Raw genomic sequence first — 16190 nt, 5'->3', positions numbered from 1 at the left:
AGGTTTCATGTTTTTAGACAGGGATTTCAAGCATTAATGAGTAGGTAGGCAAGAGTGTTTTTGTTCTCTGGGTAACACCTGACTCTCTACCCCTGCACCCTTCTAAATGACTTCTGCTGTTGGGGGCCACAGAACCATCACACACACTTCCACATTTCTCAGATTTTGAATCTCATTTTCTCCTTTCCCTAGAGTCTTGGAGAATCAGGAGTTCAGATGAATTTCTGGCTTATTCCCCTTTCCTTTTCATAGTGTTCCTGACTTACTCCCTTATGCCTGAATTTCCTGATACTCAAGTTCTTCCAAGACAAAAGTCTTAGAAGAGAGAAAACTTTTATTTTCTGAACATCTCATTTTGCCAGGCACTGTATGTGTTAATCCTTACAACTACAAAGTTAGTAGCATCTCTTACATCTTAGAAAAGAGGGGCTTGAGGCTTGGAGAGGTTTGGAAACTAATTAAAGAAATTTAGGAACTGTCTATCTCTTGTAAAACTTAAAAAAAAAAAAAAAAAAGAAAGTCTGAAGAGACATACTAGACAAATGCAACATATGGGCCTTGTTTGGGTCCTGATTCAAACAAACCAACTATACAAAACCTTTTATGAGATGACTGAGGAAATCTGAACAGTATCTGGATACTTGATGATGTTAAGGAATTGCTGTTTATTTTTTTAATGAAAAATACTGTTTTTTTAAAAATGTGGGGACTTCCCTGGTGGCGCAGTGGTTGGGAATCCGCCTGCCAATGCAGGCGACACGGGTTCGTGCCCTGGTCCGGGAAAATCCCACGTGCCATGAAGCAACTAAGCCCATGCACCATAACTACTGAGTTTGCGCTCTAGAGCCTGTGAGCCACAACTACTGAGCCTGCGTGCTGCAACTGCTGAGGCCCGCCTGCTGCAACTACTGAAGCCAGTACGCCTAGAGCTCGTGCTCCGCAACAAGACATGCCACCGCAATGAGAAGTCCATGCACCGCAACAAAGAGTAGCCTCCACTCGCTGCAAGTGGAGAAAGCCCACACACAGCAACGAAGACCCAGCACAGCCAAAAATAAATAAATTAATTAATTAATTAAAAATAAAAGAAATTTAGGAACTAAATGTGGCAAAAAACTCACAATTAAGTTCCACATATCTAACTCCAAAGCCAGTACTTTTTCCATTACAGCAGAGGTCGGGGGCAGCTGTGTATGTGTGTGTGTGTGTGTGTGTGCGCGCGGGCGATTTTGCCTCTCAGGGGAACTTTGGCAACAGCTGGAGACATTTTTTGTCACAACCAGGGGTGGAGTGGGTGGGTTGCTACTGGCATGCAGTGCATAGAGGCCAGGGAGGCTGCTAAACATCCTACAGCGCACAGGACAGCCCCCCCCCCCCGACAGAGAATTATGAATCCAGCCCAAAATGTCAATAGAGCTGCTGCTGAGAAGCGACACATTACCATGCTCCCCGCCCCATTTTGTTCTTCTTTCCAAGGATTCAAAAGTAACTGCTTCAAAATTAAACAAATTCTTCAAAGTGACGGATAAATCAATGCCTTGTTCATGTTGCAACTCTCTTCCATCATAAAGGAAAACACATTGGTGCCTTAAGATAAAAAAGAGGCGGAGGGGGGTGGTGGAAGAGGAGGGAGGAACCTCAGTAAGCAGAAAGGAAATGCGAACTGATTATTGGGGTTAAGAATTAAGATATAAATACGTAGATGTTTTTCATCCCCAGGATTTTCACTAATCCAAATGTTCACGTACTGCTTGGAAATTTAATTATTTGGAACTGGTTAAATGTTACCCTGACCTCAACCAACAATTGAGTTTGACTTCCTTCCGGGACCCAATGGACATGGATGCCAGATGAGACTACCATCTCTTCCTGCTCTTCCTGCAGGGATGAGGCCTGCCAGGTGCTGGTGGCTCGACTCCTGACAGGCGGCCGCTCTGTGGACTACTGGCAGAGATCCAGAGCAACAGACTGGCGCTTGGGGCTCTTTCCCCGCCCAGTCCGTCCTCCCTCGCATCCTCTGCGGCGCGCCCGCCCTCTCCGGGTACCCCCGGGGGCGGGGTTGCGGGGCCGGGGGAGCGCACGTCCCTGCGCCGTGACGTCACAATCCCGGCGCCTTGGAGCCCGCACTTAGCAGCCCGCTTTGCGTCAGTCTCCAGCCCCTGTCGCTGCCCTCGGGCACTTTCTCGCCAAACGTCTGCTGCGGGGGCTGGCCCGGCCCCGGGAAGGACCAAAGGGGACCCAGAGTGTCCCCACGGCGGCTGCAAGAGGATCTAAGCATGGATGGCAGCCGGAGAGGTAAAGGGCAGCTGTCGCGGGCGACCGCCATCTCGCGTCGGCCCGCTCTCCGACCCTCGGGTCTGGGGTCCGGGTAAGGGGCCGCGCGGGTCGAGGCCGCGCGCTGGGCGCTCCCCGACCCCTGCTTAGTCGCCGGTGTTGACCCGAGTGTTGCCCCGAGCTGCCCAGGCCTCTCGCCCGGGATGAAGCCCTGCTTACGGGGTTCACAGGCCCACTTCTTGCTCAGAATTTGTTGCCCTGACTCCAGGAGGCCCTGTCCCCTGAATTCGGTGTCAGAGGCAGAGGAACCAAATGTGGTCTTTGGAGTCAGACCTCCCTGGGCCCAAAATTAAGCCCCGCTGCACTCCCGAGGGGTGAGCCTCAGTTTCCTCATCTCGAACCATGGGTGGTGGTAAAAACACCAATGGATTTTTTTTTTACATTAAATGGGTAAAAACACCCATTTAATCTTGAGGATTAAATGCAGATAATACATACAAAGCTCCGGGCACATTGTAAGTACTCAGTAAATACAAACTCCTTCATACGGTAACCCCGTCCCCGCCCCCCCGCAAAAAAAAAACACCATTGAGTAACCCAGGGATTCTCTAACTTTTGTGCGAATAGGAATCACCTAGGAATCTTGTTAAAATGCTGGTTATGATTCAGTAAGTCTGATGGGGGGGGGCTGAGATTTCGCATTTCTTATAAGCTTCCAAATGATGCAGGGTTGCTGGCTACAGTTTTAGGAGCAAAGGACTAATCCATAGTCACTATATATACCTGCCCTTGACTGAATACTCTGGGTTAAAATGGACATCACTGTGGAACAATTGGAGCCATATAACTTTAAATCTCTAGGAGTCAGCCCAGGCTAAATAATCTGCATCTTCACACTTTCTGAGCGAAGCAGATAAGGCAGTCTTCAGACCTCTTCTCCCAATTCAGTGTTCTTATCTATTTTAAACTGTACCTTTAAACCAAGCTGCTAGATGGTTCATTGCAACAAGTCTTGCTTTGAATACAAGTGCGCCTCTATTATGTAATCATTGATCAAAATAAGTGCTGTTCTAAATGTAGGAGATAACTATTCATTGATCACCAAACTGTATACTCTGACACCTTGCCACCTAAGTTCCAGAAAAAGCAAACGAAAGTGCTGTTAATGGTTTTCAGAAGTTTTACCACATAGGCTAACATTATTCATGCTGTGTACCAGAAACTATTCCAAAGTTAACGTTTTTTAATCCACAGAACATCTTGTACATAGGTATTCTCATTTCACAGTGAAGAAACTAAAAGATCATAAGTAACTTGCCAAGGTCACAGTAAGTGGCACAACAGGCTTTGAATCCAGGTGTGTTGAATGTGAAACCCTAGAGCCATTGTTTTACTTAACTATCCCATGGTAGAAGTGGGAGCATGGGAAAGGATATATGTAAAATTTAGAATATAATAGACTTAGTAAGACTTAGTGTCAGTATTTATTAATTAAATTATTTTTAAATGTCAAAATGTAAAAAGGTTTCTATTTTTATAACTTACCCAATTTAATTAGCTTCATTTTTAGGACATTATGTAATATATAGTATCAAACATTGTTTTTTATTTTGAGTTTTTAAGCAAAATGTAATATTCAACAGAGATCTAGGGTAGTCAGTTCTCCTATACCATAATTATTAATAGGAAACCATAAGTAATTTTAGCCAGAGCTAAAATACTTAATATTAACTGAAAGTATTGCACTTTCTAAATTTCTTTGATTTATTAAGAGGTTACCTTTGATGCTTTCAAGAGCACAAAATATTAAGACATGTAACGTTATAATTTATTTATCTTTTGTCATTTATTCTCTCTGACATTGTGCTCTCTAACTTCTCTAGGTATACCTGCTTTTTCTTTTCCTCTGAACTGAAGGGAAACACACATACATTAGAAAGGAATTTGGAGGGAATAAACTGCATACAGGGAATAAACTACATACTTCTTAGCCTGTTTCATATGCTATAGTAGCTTGGAGCATGGTTTGAGTCCTAAGCAATTTATATTTATCAAGATAGTGTAATGGTTGACTCAGAAGCCAGACTGCCTAGGTTCAGACCCGAAATCTGTCACATAGTAGTTGTGTAATCTTGGGGAAATTACATGCTTTACCTCTTTGTGCTTCATCTATAAAGTGGGGATAATGATAGTACCTCTCATAGGATTGTTGTAAGGATTAAGTGAATTTGTTTCTACAAAGTGCTTAGAACAGTGCCAGGCACAGTTAGCAGTATTCAGTAAGTTAACATTTGACTACAAGTGAAGAAGCCCAACTCAAGCTGGCTTAAGCTAAAATAGGATTTTTTGAGTTCATGTACAGAATAGGCTAGGGAGGGTAGAGCTTCAAACATGGTTAGATCCCGATACTCAGACGATGTTACCAGGGATCTCATTTGGTCTTGGTTACACTTTCCTCTGTGTAGGCTTCGTTCGCAGACAGGTTCCCATTGTGTTGTGCAAGATGGCCACCAGTAGTGCCAGGCTTATGTATGTTCTAGGAATTTCCTAATAGTTCCAGTAAAAGTCCCACGATTATGTCTCATTGGCTGGACTTGGGTCACATAGTCATTCCTGATTCAGTCGACATTGCTGGCCAGTTTGGGGTGATATGCCCACCTCTGAGCAGTGGGATCCACTTGAACCAGCTGGGCTAAGAGAGGGGGGGAGTGGTTCCCCAAGCAGGTTGAGGTCCTATTTCCAGGTAAAGGGGCATTGGATTCTGGGCAGGCAAAAAGTCAACACTTTTTTCCCTCTGGAGAAATAAGGTTTGCTTGAGAGTTTGTTGGTTAGTTTGCTCTTTTTATGTTTAGTCTCTCTCTCCGGGCAAAATCTATGCTAATTTCATGACTGTCTTCATTACCTGCTCAAGTGGTATCACCTTGACTTCTCTTGTCCTAAATAAGTTAATTTTTTTCCTTCTTGCTCTCTGGCCTATGATGTAGAAGGAGCTTCTTGTGTATTCTGATATCAGATTGTTGTTTGTTTTAGTCTGTTCTGGCAGGCTTTGTTCTCTGATCCTGGATTTTAGTTCTACTATCTCGATACCTCTTTTTCTATTTTCAAACATCATATTTCTTCCAGACTTTGTGTCTTCCCCATACCTTTATAGCTTACAAAAGCCCACCTGATAGCAGACTGGCCATTTTACCCACTTAAAACATGTCTTGGGGAGGGAGATGGAAGAGGGAAGAGATATGGGAACATATGTATATGTATAACTGATTCACTTTGTTATAAAGCAGAAACTAACACACCATTGTAGAGCAATTATACTCCAATAAAGCTGTTAAAAAAAAAAAAAAACATGTCTTGGGATACACTATATTTTGCATGTTAAATTCCATTAAACTCTGTAACTCAGCCTTCCTATCTTGGAGGTTACCCCTCAAAACACAATCACTTTTTCAGGAGAGAAGTTATTTTGTGATAAAGTATATATCTAGTTTTCTGACAGCCTATCTGGTCTGAAACATGAGACACTGACTTTAGGGGACATAGTGAGTTTTCCATCACTAGAGGTGCTTTTAAATATAAGATGTTTAGGGACTTCCCTGGTGGCTCAGTGGTTAAGAATCCACCTGCCAATGCAGGGGACACGGGTTCAAGCCCTGGTTGGGGAAGATCCCACATGTTGCGGAGCAGCTAACCCTGTGGGCTACAACTACTGAGCCTGTGCTCTAGAGCCCACGAGCCACAACTGCTGAGCCCACGTGCCACAACTACTGAAGCCCGGGTGCCTAGAGTCCGTGCTCCGCAACAAGAGAAGCCACCGCAGTGAGAAGCCCACGCACCACAACAAAGAGTAGCCCCTGCTCGCCGCAACTAGAGAAAGCCCATGGGCAGCAACGAAGACTCAACACAGCCATGAATAAATGAATGAATGAATGAATGAATGAATAAATGAATAAATAAATTTATGAATATAAGATGTTTAGATAGAATCCAAGCAAGAGGGTAAGTGGGTTGGACTAGATGAACCTTAAAACATCTTTAATCATTAAGTTCTGATTCTGACATTTTTATATACTTATATATAATAATATTACACTGTATAATTTATAATTTACCAAATTACTTTGTGAGAGGATTACTTAAAATTATTTTTAAGGACAGATCAGCCTATGATTAACTGAAATAGTTAATCATATGTATCAACTGAAAATCTAGTTGTGTTCTATCTCAAAATCATTTAAAAACCAGTAGGTCAGTGATTTACTGAATAAAGTCAGTATATATCAAATAACATAATTAATGTGTTTATCACTTTATCCAGTGAAACTTAAGCCTCAAGCCACAACTGTTTTGAAAATTACTTATTTTCTTAAAAGAGAAAGCCTTTTATCTATTGGCCGCCGAATTTTTGTGTGATATATCATTGCTGGTTAGTAATATGATTGAATAAAATTTTAAACAATTTTGGTAAAGATAAATTTATTATTTTTTTATGTGTTCAGTAGTGTCTTTGTGAAAGTTGTGTTTCATTTATCCTAATTCATGTTTTTTTGTTAAAAGTCAGAGCAACCTCTGTCCTTCCCAGATATGGTCCACCCTGCCTATTTAAAGGACACTTGAGCACCAAAAGTAATGGTAAGTGAGGTACTTAAAATGGTAAAAGATTGTTGAAAGGTTGACCAAGTGTGTTTCCTTTATTTGTAAATTATATAACATGATGAAAAAATACTTCATTTAATCAATATTTGAACTTCATATTATCAACTGCAATTACATATTATAGGAATTCTTGAGATTAGAGAATTTAGGAGCCCATCCTGCCCTGGATGTGGACCTCACTACCTTGTGCTCTCTGCTGCAGGTCCAGCCCAGCTCTTCTCTTTGCTGGCCGACCATCCTGGCTGAAGGCATGCCTTCCTTGTTAAAATGGTGATTAGCAGATCGTTAAAGACACAGCACTGAAAAGGAAAAGCTGTGCAGAGGAAAAGAGCCCTTGAAAAATGCATTTTGTATCAGGAGCGAACACTTACCCAACTGGGCCTCTTTATCCAATTGGCCTTCTAGATCCTATGAAAGCAGAATCTGTATTCTGTAGATGTTTTCACGTTTTAAAGCCTTTAAAGTAAATGTTAATATACATTTAAAGTATTTTTATAATTATAGCTTAAAATGTTTAAGCCTGGGTTTTTAGGCAAAATACTAACTGAAAGTCTTTCTTTCCTTATTTACATGAAAAATCCTTTATGCTGATCCTCCAAATGTGAAAGAAGAATTATTTTCCGTTACCTCATTTCTTTCTTTGTAATAAAGCATATATACACGTAGAGCCAGAATCATAAACTTTGAAAATCCATTTTTAAATAAAAATTTTGAACTAGTTTTAAAAGATACATGCAGGATGAAGAACAATATGTCATATACTAACCTTTTTTTAAAGAATATATGTGCAGAGCTGGTGTAGGAATAGTGATTGTAAGTATGAGGTTGCCTTGGTTCACATCTAAACTGCATCCTTTATCAGCTGTGTGACCTTGGAGACCTTACTCACATCTCTCTGCCGCAGTTTCCACGTCTATTAAATGGTGATAATAATGACTAAATGAGTTTTTACAGGTAAAGAGCTTAGAGCAATATATGCATGGTACCTATTCAATAAATGTTTTTAGTAGTAGTTGTAGTATTAGTGTCAAGATTATCATTATTGTATATACTTTTATTATGCATAGAATTTCCTTGGAAGGATACATTGGAAAAGTAGCAGAGTATACTTCTGGGAGAGGAGACTAGGGGTCAGGGCAGGAAATTCACTTATTTTTCAATGTCTCCATGCCATTTTAGCTATAATTTTTAACCACATGCATGTATTACTTCTCAAAAACTTGTTAATATTTTAAAAAGTTATGCCTACATTTACATTTTATACATTTATACTCATATATACATGCTTAATTATAAGATTTAACAGTTTAGATGAGGTCAAGAAGTTTAATATCATCCAATTTCTTTGTAATTATACTTGTCTTAAGATAGTCCTAATACTTCAAAAAGAATGCAGTAAACCGATTTGTAGGTCTTGTTTTCAGATATAAAATTAGAAGTTTGCATCTCAGAATAGAATCTTTGCCTAGAGTTTCAGAGTTTGGGATTTGTTTGATTTCCCAGACTCCATGTATTCAAGTGTTAACAATGGTAACATTATTTTATCATCAGGCAAGCAGCTAAACATTTTCAGTTATGAGATTGAGAGCTGTCGATAAGAAATAGTTTTGTAGATGTAATGGTAGATTATATTTCTCAATCTCTTCCCAAAACTCTCAGGCTTGTAAAACTTATTCCTAGAGAGGTTTGAACCCAAAGTAGTGAATAGCTCATCAGTTATCAGTGCAAGGTGACAGCTAGGACATATTCAGCATCACAGATATAATGTCAGTATCTCCATGGTTAAACTTCAGAACATTTTATAAAAAGGAGCTTAATAATCAGTAACTTGTTTATCTCATGATAACTTTTATATTAATTTTAAATATAATGATTAAATATGTTTTAATTTTTAGCTTTTTGCACTGACTCCTCCTCTCTCAGACTAAGTACCCTCCAACTGGTCAAGAATCACATGGCTGTTCACTATAATAAAATCCTTTCAGCCAAAGGTAAAAACGTGCAAATGTTAACTTTCTGTACCCAATTTAAACCCTTCTCAGCTTCACTTCTAATTAGTGTAAATCTGTAGCAAAAATGAATACATTATATACCCATGGGTTTGTGTTTGGTGTAGTAAGATACCAACCACAGACTCTATATACCTAGCAAATTCGGAATGCCATTTTTATTAACTGTATTTGAATGTGATATCTGTGTTGTTTCATTTTACCTGTTATTCCTAATATATTTTTGCAATTAGATGCTGATTTTAATATAACAAAAGTTTATGATCTTCTCTTTTGTTTTCAAATTTGTTTGAAAGAAGCTACACAGAGAAGATGGTAACTACAGTTTTTTCCTTTTTGTCAGCTTTATTGAGGTGTAACTTAAATATAATAAAATGCACTAATTTTAAGTGTACAGTTGAAATTTTTGAAAAATATATACATTTTTATGATCACCACTACAGTCATGCTATAAAAGAAGGATGGGCTAACTACAGCTTGCAGGCCAAGTCATCCTGCCACCTGTTTTTGTACAGCTCCTGAACTAAGAGTGCTATTTATATTTTTAAATGGTTGAAAAAAATCAAAAGAATAATATTTTGTAACATGTGAACGTTACATAAAATTGAAATTCCGTCGTCCATAAATAAACACAGTCACATTCATTCTTTTACACATTGTCTATGGTGGCTTTTACACTAAAAGGCAGAGTTGACTAGTTGTGACAGAGGCTGTATCACCCTGCAAAGCCTGTAGAATTAGCTCTCTGTTCCTTTACAGAGAATGTTCACTGACTCCTGGTATAGAACATTTTCATCGTCCCAAAAGGTTCTCCCTAGTCCTTTGCAATCACTCTCTTCCCTCCAGTTCCTGGCAACCACTGATCTCCTTTCTCTCACTATAGTTTTGCCTCTTCTAGAATTTCATGTAAATGGAATTATACAATATGTATCATTTTGGGTCTGGCTTATTTCAATTAGTTAACACTTTTGAAACTAATCCATGTTCAGTATTTCTTCCTTGTTATTGCTAAGTAGTATTCCATTTAATGAATATACCACAATTCGTTTATCACTTCACCAGTTGGTGGACATCTGGATTGTATTGACTCACTTTTGGCAATTAGGAATAAAGCTGCTGTAAACAGTCGCATAGAATCTTTGAATGTATGTTTCCATTTCACTTGGATAAATTTATTTACTAGGAGTGGAATGGTGGTGTAATATGGGAAGTGTATGTTTAACTTTATAAGAAACTGCCAGACTGTTTTCCAGAGTGACATTTTTCATTTCCGTCACTTCCACATCCTCACCAACACTTCCTATTGGCAGTCCTAGTGGATATGTAATGGTATCTCATAGGGTTTTAGTTTCTATTTCCCTAACGTCTAATGATGTTGAGCAACTTTTTTTTTCCTTTTTTTTTAAATTGAAATATAGTTCACATACAATATTATGTTTCAGGTGTACTACATAGTGATTTGACATTTGCATACATTATGAAATGATCACCAAGTCTACTAACCACCTGTCCCCATAAAAAGTTAATTGCAATATTATTGGGCCTATTCCTTATGCTATGTAGTACTTATCCGTGGCTTATTTATTTTATAAAGGGAGGCTTGTACCTCTTAATCCCCTTCACCTATTTTGCCCCGCATTCCCAGCTCCCTCCTTTCTGGCAACCACTCATTTACTCTTTGTATCTGAGTCTTTTCATTTTGTTTGTTCATTTTGTTTTTCGGATTCCACATATAAGTGAGATCATACAGTATTTGTCTTTTTTGTCTGACTTATTTCACTTCTCATAATACCCTCTAGATCCATTCATGTTATAGCAAAAGACAAGATTTCATTTTTTATGGCTGAGTAATATTCCATCGTATACGTACACCACATCTTCTTTATTCATTCATCTATCAATAGACACTTAGCTTGCTCCCATATCTTGGCTATTGTAAATAATGCTGCGGTGAACATTGGAGTGCATATAGCTTTTTAATTACTGTTTTTATTTCCTTCAGGTAAATTCCCAGAAGTGGAATCACTGAATCATATAGTAGTTCTATTTTTAATTTTTTGAGGAACCTTCATACTGTTTTCCATAGTGATTGTACCAATTTACAATCCCACCAACAGTGCACAGGGGTTCCCTTTTCATTGAGCAACTCTTCGTGTGCTTATTTGCCATTGGTGTATCTTCTTTGGTGAAATATCTATTTAAATCTTTTGCCCATTTTTTAAAAATGGATTGTTTGTCTTCTTAGTATTAAGTTTTGAGAGTTCTCTTTATATGAATATGGGTCCTATGTCAGATACATATTTTGCAAATATTTTCTCCCAGTCTGTGACTTGTCTTTTCATTTTCTTAAGTTTTTATTATGAAATAACTTTAGGCTTATAGAAAACTTGCAAAAATAGTACAGAATGTCACAGAAACCCTTCACCCAGCTTTCCCTGATGTCAAAATCTTACAAAGCTATAATACAATTATTAAAACCAGGAAATTAATATTGACACAATACTATTAAATACAGACCTTATTTGAATTCAGCCAGTTTTTCACCAGTGTCTTTTAAGGTTTTTTTTAATTTTATCATTAGAAGAACTAAAGTTTTTAAATTTTGGTTCATGTTTTTTGAAGTTTATATTTTAAATGATTAAAAAATCTAAAGAAAAATATTTTGTTATATGTGAAATCAAGTCCAGCTTTTCAAATTTTTAATAGTTTATGCTTTTCATATCCTGTTTAGGAAATCTTTGCCTAAGCTTAGGTCATTAAGATTTTCTTGTGTGTTTTCTTCTAGAAGTATAAGTTTTAGCTCCTACATTTAAATTTATAATCCATTTTGGGTTAGTTTTTTTATATGGTATGATATAAGGATCACTTTTTTGCCTATGGATATCTAAATATTGAAGTACTATCTGTTGAAGAGATTGTCCTTTCCTTATGGAACTGCCTTGGCACTTTTTAAAAGACAACTGACCATATGCAAGGGTCTGTTTCTCGACTTACTCTTCAGTTCTGTTGATCTGTTTGTCTGTTAGAATACCACACTGCCGTCATCACTATAGCATTACAGTAAGTCTTGAAATCAGATAATGTAGGTGCTCCAAGTTTGCTCTTTTATTTTCTCAAGCTTGTTTTGGGACTCCAGTTACAAGTATGTTAAGTGAGTGATACAGGTAGGTTAAGTCAGTGATGCTCTGCACATTTGTTTTCCAGTCTTTACTCTGTTTCATTTTGAATATTTATATTTCTGTGTTTTCAAGTTCACTAATATTTCCTTCTGCAGTATCTAATGAGCCGTTAATCCCAACCAGTATATTTTTTATCAAGGATATTTTTCATCTCTAGAGGTAGCATAAATATCAAAACAAGGAAGTGCAAGTTCTGGAACTTTTTGTGATTTTCGCATTTGATATTTATTGTCATTTATAAAAATTAAGAATATTATTAAACAACTGATTTTTCTCTTTCAGCTGCAGTAGACTGCTCAGTTCCACTAAGCATGAGTGCCAGCATCAAATGTAAGTAATTTTTAACATATTGCCTTTCTTTAAAAAAATTATGGTAAACTACACATAACCTAAAATTTACCATCTTAACCATTTTTTTAACTTTTTTTTAAAAATAAATTTATTTATTTATTTATTCATTTTTGGCTGCGTTGGGTCTTTGTTGCTGTGCATGGGCTTTCTTTTTAGTTGCAGCGAGCGGGGGCTACTCTTCGTTGCAGTGTGCAGGCCTCTCATTAAGGTGGCTTCTCTTGTTGTGGAGCATGGGCTCTAGGTGCGCAGGCTTCAGTAGTTGTGGCACATGGGCTCAGTAGTTGTGGCTCACAGGCTCTAGAGTGCAGGCTCAGTAATTGTGGCTCACGGGCCTAGTTGCTCCGCGGCATGTGGGATCTTGCCAGACCAGGGCTCGAACCCGTGTCCCCTGCATTGACAGGCTGATTCTCAACCACTGTGCCACCAGGGAAGACCCCATCTTAAGCATTTTTAAGTCTACAATTCAGTGTCATTAAGTACATTCATATTGTGATACAACTATAACCACTATCCATTTCCAGAATTCTTTTCATCTTGCAAAACTGAAACTTCACACCCATTAAACAGTAACTCCCCATTCACCCTGCAACCATTGTTCTATATTCTGTCTCAATGTATTTGACTTCCCTAGGTAACTCATTTAAGTGGAATTATCCAGTGTTTTTCTTTTTGTGATCGACTTATTTGACTTGCACAGTGTCCTTAAGGCTCATCCGTGTTGTTATGTGTCAGAAATCTTATTGCTTTTTAAGGCTAATATTCCATTGTATGTACTACCATATTTTGTTTATATGTTCATAAGTCAATGAACAGTTGGGTTGTTTCCACCTTTTGGCAATTGTGAATAATCCTTCCATAGACATCGATGTACGAATATTCGTTTGAGACCCTGCTTTCAGTTTTTCTGTGTATATACCCAGAAATGGAATTTCTGGACCATATGGTAATTCTGCTTTTAATCTTATATTCCCAATGTCCAATTTGAGGGTTCCAATTTCTCCACGTCCTCCCCAACACTTGTTCTCTATTTTTTTGATAGTAACCCTCCTAATGGGTATTGACATGCTGCGTTTTGAGGAAGCATTTTCTAACTTTTAAAAATCATCCATAAAAGAAGCTTGTATTGTATTTCTCAGTATACGAACTTACAGTTGAGCCCAGGCTCTGCCAGTAAATCACTTTGTAACTTTGGATAAGTTATTTAACTACTCTCGGTTTCATTTTTCCTGTATATAAAAATTTGGATAGTACTGAAAAGCTTGCCAAGGTTTAAGTTCTAGAATTCTGTGATTCTCACTGCCCTCAGCTTGTTAAGATTACTGAGTTAGGGACTTCCCTGGTGGCGCAGCGGTTAAGAATCCGCCTGCCAATGCAGGGGACACAGGTTCGATCCCTGGTCCGGGAAGATCCCACATACCACTGAGCAACTAAGCCCGTGCGCCACAGCTACTGAGCCTGTGCTCTAGAGCCCACAAGCCACAACTACTGAAGCCCGCGCGCCTAGAGCCCGTGCTCCGCAACAAGAGAAGCCACCGCAATGAGAAACCTGCACACCGCCATGAAGAGTAGACCCCGCTCGCCGCAACTAGAGAAAGCCTACACGCAGCAACGAAGATCCAATGCAGCCAAAAATAAATAAATAAATAAAATAAATTTTTTTAAAAATTACTGAATTATTCATTGAAAATACCATAACTGGCACTTTTCTTCAGATAAACATCTACTATTTGTATCCTAATAGCTAACTGATAAACATGGTAGTTATTTGTATCTGAAAAGCTATTGACATATATTATTACAGAATCATGATATATCTCCCCTTTGTATGTACATACATATGGTATGGACATAGAAAAATATTTCTATTTTTAGAAATCTTTACTAAGGAAATAATCCACAAAATTTGAAATTCCTATTTTAAAACGTTCTGAAAGATACCATTTAAGACCTTTTGAGGCCTTTGAGTCCAATCAAGAAATGCATACTTTAAAATAGCCAAAGAGCATGGATATCACAGCCTGTGTTTGTCTTACTGTAATTATATAAATATCAAATATTATAAACTAAGTTTAGTATTTTCTTAAGCTGCTGTTTGAACTTAATTGTTATTTATAGTTTGAGAGAGAATTTCTGCATTAAAAAAGAAATAACAGCTTCAAGTAGTGCATGCTAAGTGATAAATGAATGAGAGCATAGATAGGAAAATGCCCCTTATGTGCAATCTGGGAAAGATCACAGGCAACGGTTGTACCTATCTCTGCTTGTACATTTTCTTAGTGGAACAGGTAGGAACGGATGGGACTTAAGCTGTGCCAGTTGCCACCAATGAGCACAGTGTCTTTATCAGGCCCTGTGCTTGGCGCTTCGTATTCTCCCTCTTCTGTGACCTTTATGTTTGCAACAAGCCTTCGTGTAGGTTCTCATATCTTTGAATGAGTCTTAGGGTTCGAATAATTTTATAGGAAGGGTAAAGGCATTTTAGGCAAGAGTACAGTGTTGAGTATATATTTTTAAAGACCAATTTCACCATAGCACACAAGCTATATGGGCTAGTCATTTTATGTCTTTCCCTCCTCTTTTGTAAAATGAAAGATAGATAATCTCTAAGGACCCTTCCAGTTTTTTAATTTCTATGCTTTATATTTCTTTTTCTGTATCATATTAGTAACTTTTTATAGCACAGAAAACTGGTTCAATATTTATAGGCTTTCAAAATCTGAATCATTTGAATTAAGGTGGTTTTACCCAGTTGACGTTAGATCAAATAATCCTCTTTAACTAGGCTCTAAATGGGAAAGTTTTGCTAAATTTTCATACTGAACAAGTTCCTGAACAGTAGATGTATAAAATAAGATTATCTCTTTTTTTATTCAGGTTGTGTAATTTAAAAGCCTGCATATATGTATTAATCCTCTTACTGAACCAAATTCACCAGTTTAAAATCCAAATTCACCAATTTAAAATAATCAGGCATTTTGCATATTTTGTTTAGTACACTAGAGTTTATTCAGTGATTAATTCAGCAAATATTTATTGGGCACCTACTGTTTGCCTTTATAGAGCTTACATTCCAGTTGAAGGAGACAAACAATAAGCAAATGCAAAGAAATAAGTAAATATAGACTATATCAGATGGTGATAAGTGCAATGAAAAAGAATGAAGCAGGATAAGGGAGATTGGGACTTTGGAGAAGAAGGCCTCACTGATAAGGTGAGCAGAGACGTGAAAGAAGTAAGGGAGAAGCAAGTGGGTAAAGGAGGGAAGAGCAATCAAGATGGAGAAAACAGCACGTTCAAAAGCCTTGACATGGCATTGTGATCAGTGTATCCAGGGGAACAGCAAGAAGAGCTGCATAGCTGGTGTGAAATAAGCCAGCTGAAGAGTGACAAGCGATGAGGTCATTGAGATGGGACAAAGAGATGCAGACCACATAGGGCTATGACTATTTGCAAGCACTTTGGCTTTCACTCTAAATGAAATTGGAAGCCATTGGAGGGTCTTGAGTAGAGGAGAAGGAACAGAGCCAGTTTAACTTTAAAAGCATCTTTCTGGCTGGTGAGTTAAGAATAGTCTATAAGGGGCAGTGGTAGAAGCAGAATGACTAGTTAGGAGACAGTAATTCAGATGAGAAATAATGGTGACTTGGACCAAAGTGCCTGTAAGTAGAGGGAATGTGAAATGGCTGGATTCTGGAAATATTTCAGATGTGTGTCAACAGTATTT

General features: G+C 38.1%; 1 protein-coding gene across 3 annotated transcripts in view; it reads left to right on the top strand.

Moving 5' to 3' along the window:
* Window positions 1-2100: 2100 nt before the first annotated feature.
* SPATA7 (spermatogenesis associated 7) overlaps window positions 2101-16190 on the top strand; it is a 34075-nt gene continuing 19985 nt past the window's right edge. For 2 of the 3 annotated variants that reach the window (XM_082383713.1, XM_082383712.1), the window contains exons 1-4: window positions 2101-2295; window positions 6829-6903; window positions 8823-8918; window positions 12398-12445. In XM_082383713.1, coding sequence (XP_082239839.1) covers window positions 2277-2295; window positions 6829-6903; window positions 8823-8918; window positions 12398-12445 — 238 coding nt within the window. In that variant the 5' untranslated portion in view covers window positions 2101-2276. The remainder of the gene's footprint in view (window positions 2296-6828; window positions 6904-8822; window positions 8919-12397; window positions 12446-16190) is intronic. The other variant, XM_082383714.1, reaches the window with a different exon arrangement.

This window comes from Balaenoptera borealis, assembly GCF_965194805.1.
Source record: "Balaenoptera borealis genome assembly, chromosome: 3".
Classification (NCBI taxonomy): Eukaryota; Metazoa; Chordata; class Mammalia; order Artiodactyla; family Balaenopteridae; genus Balaenoptera; species Balaenoptera borealis.
The sequence above is the reverse complement of the archived record's forward strand: the minus strand, read 5'-3'. Positions and strand labels throughout refer to the sequence as shown.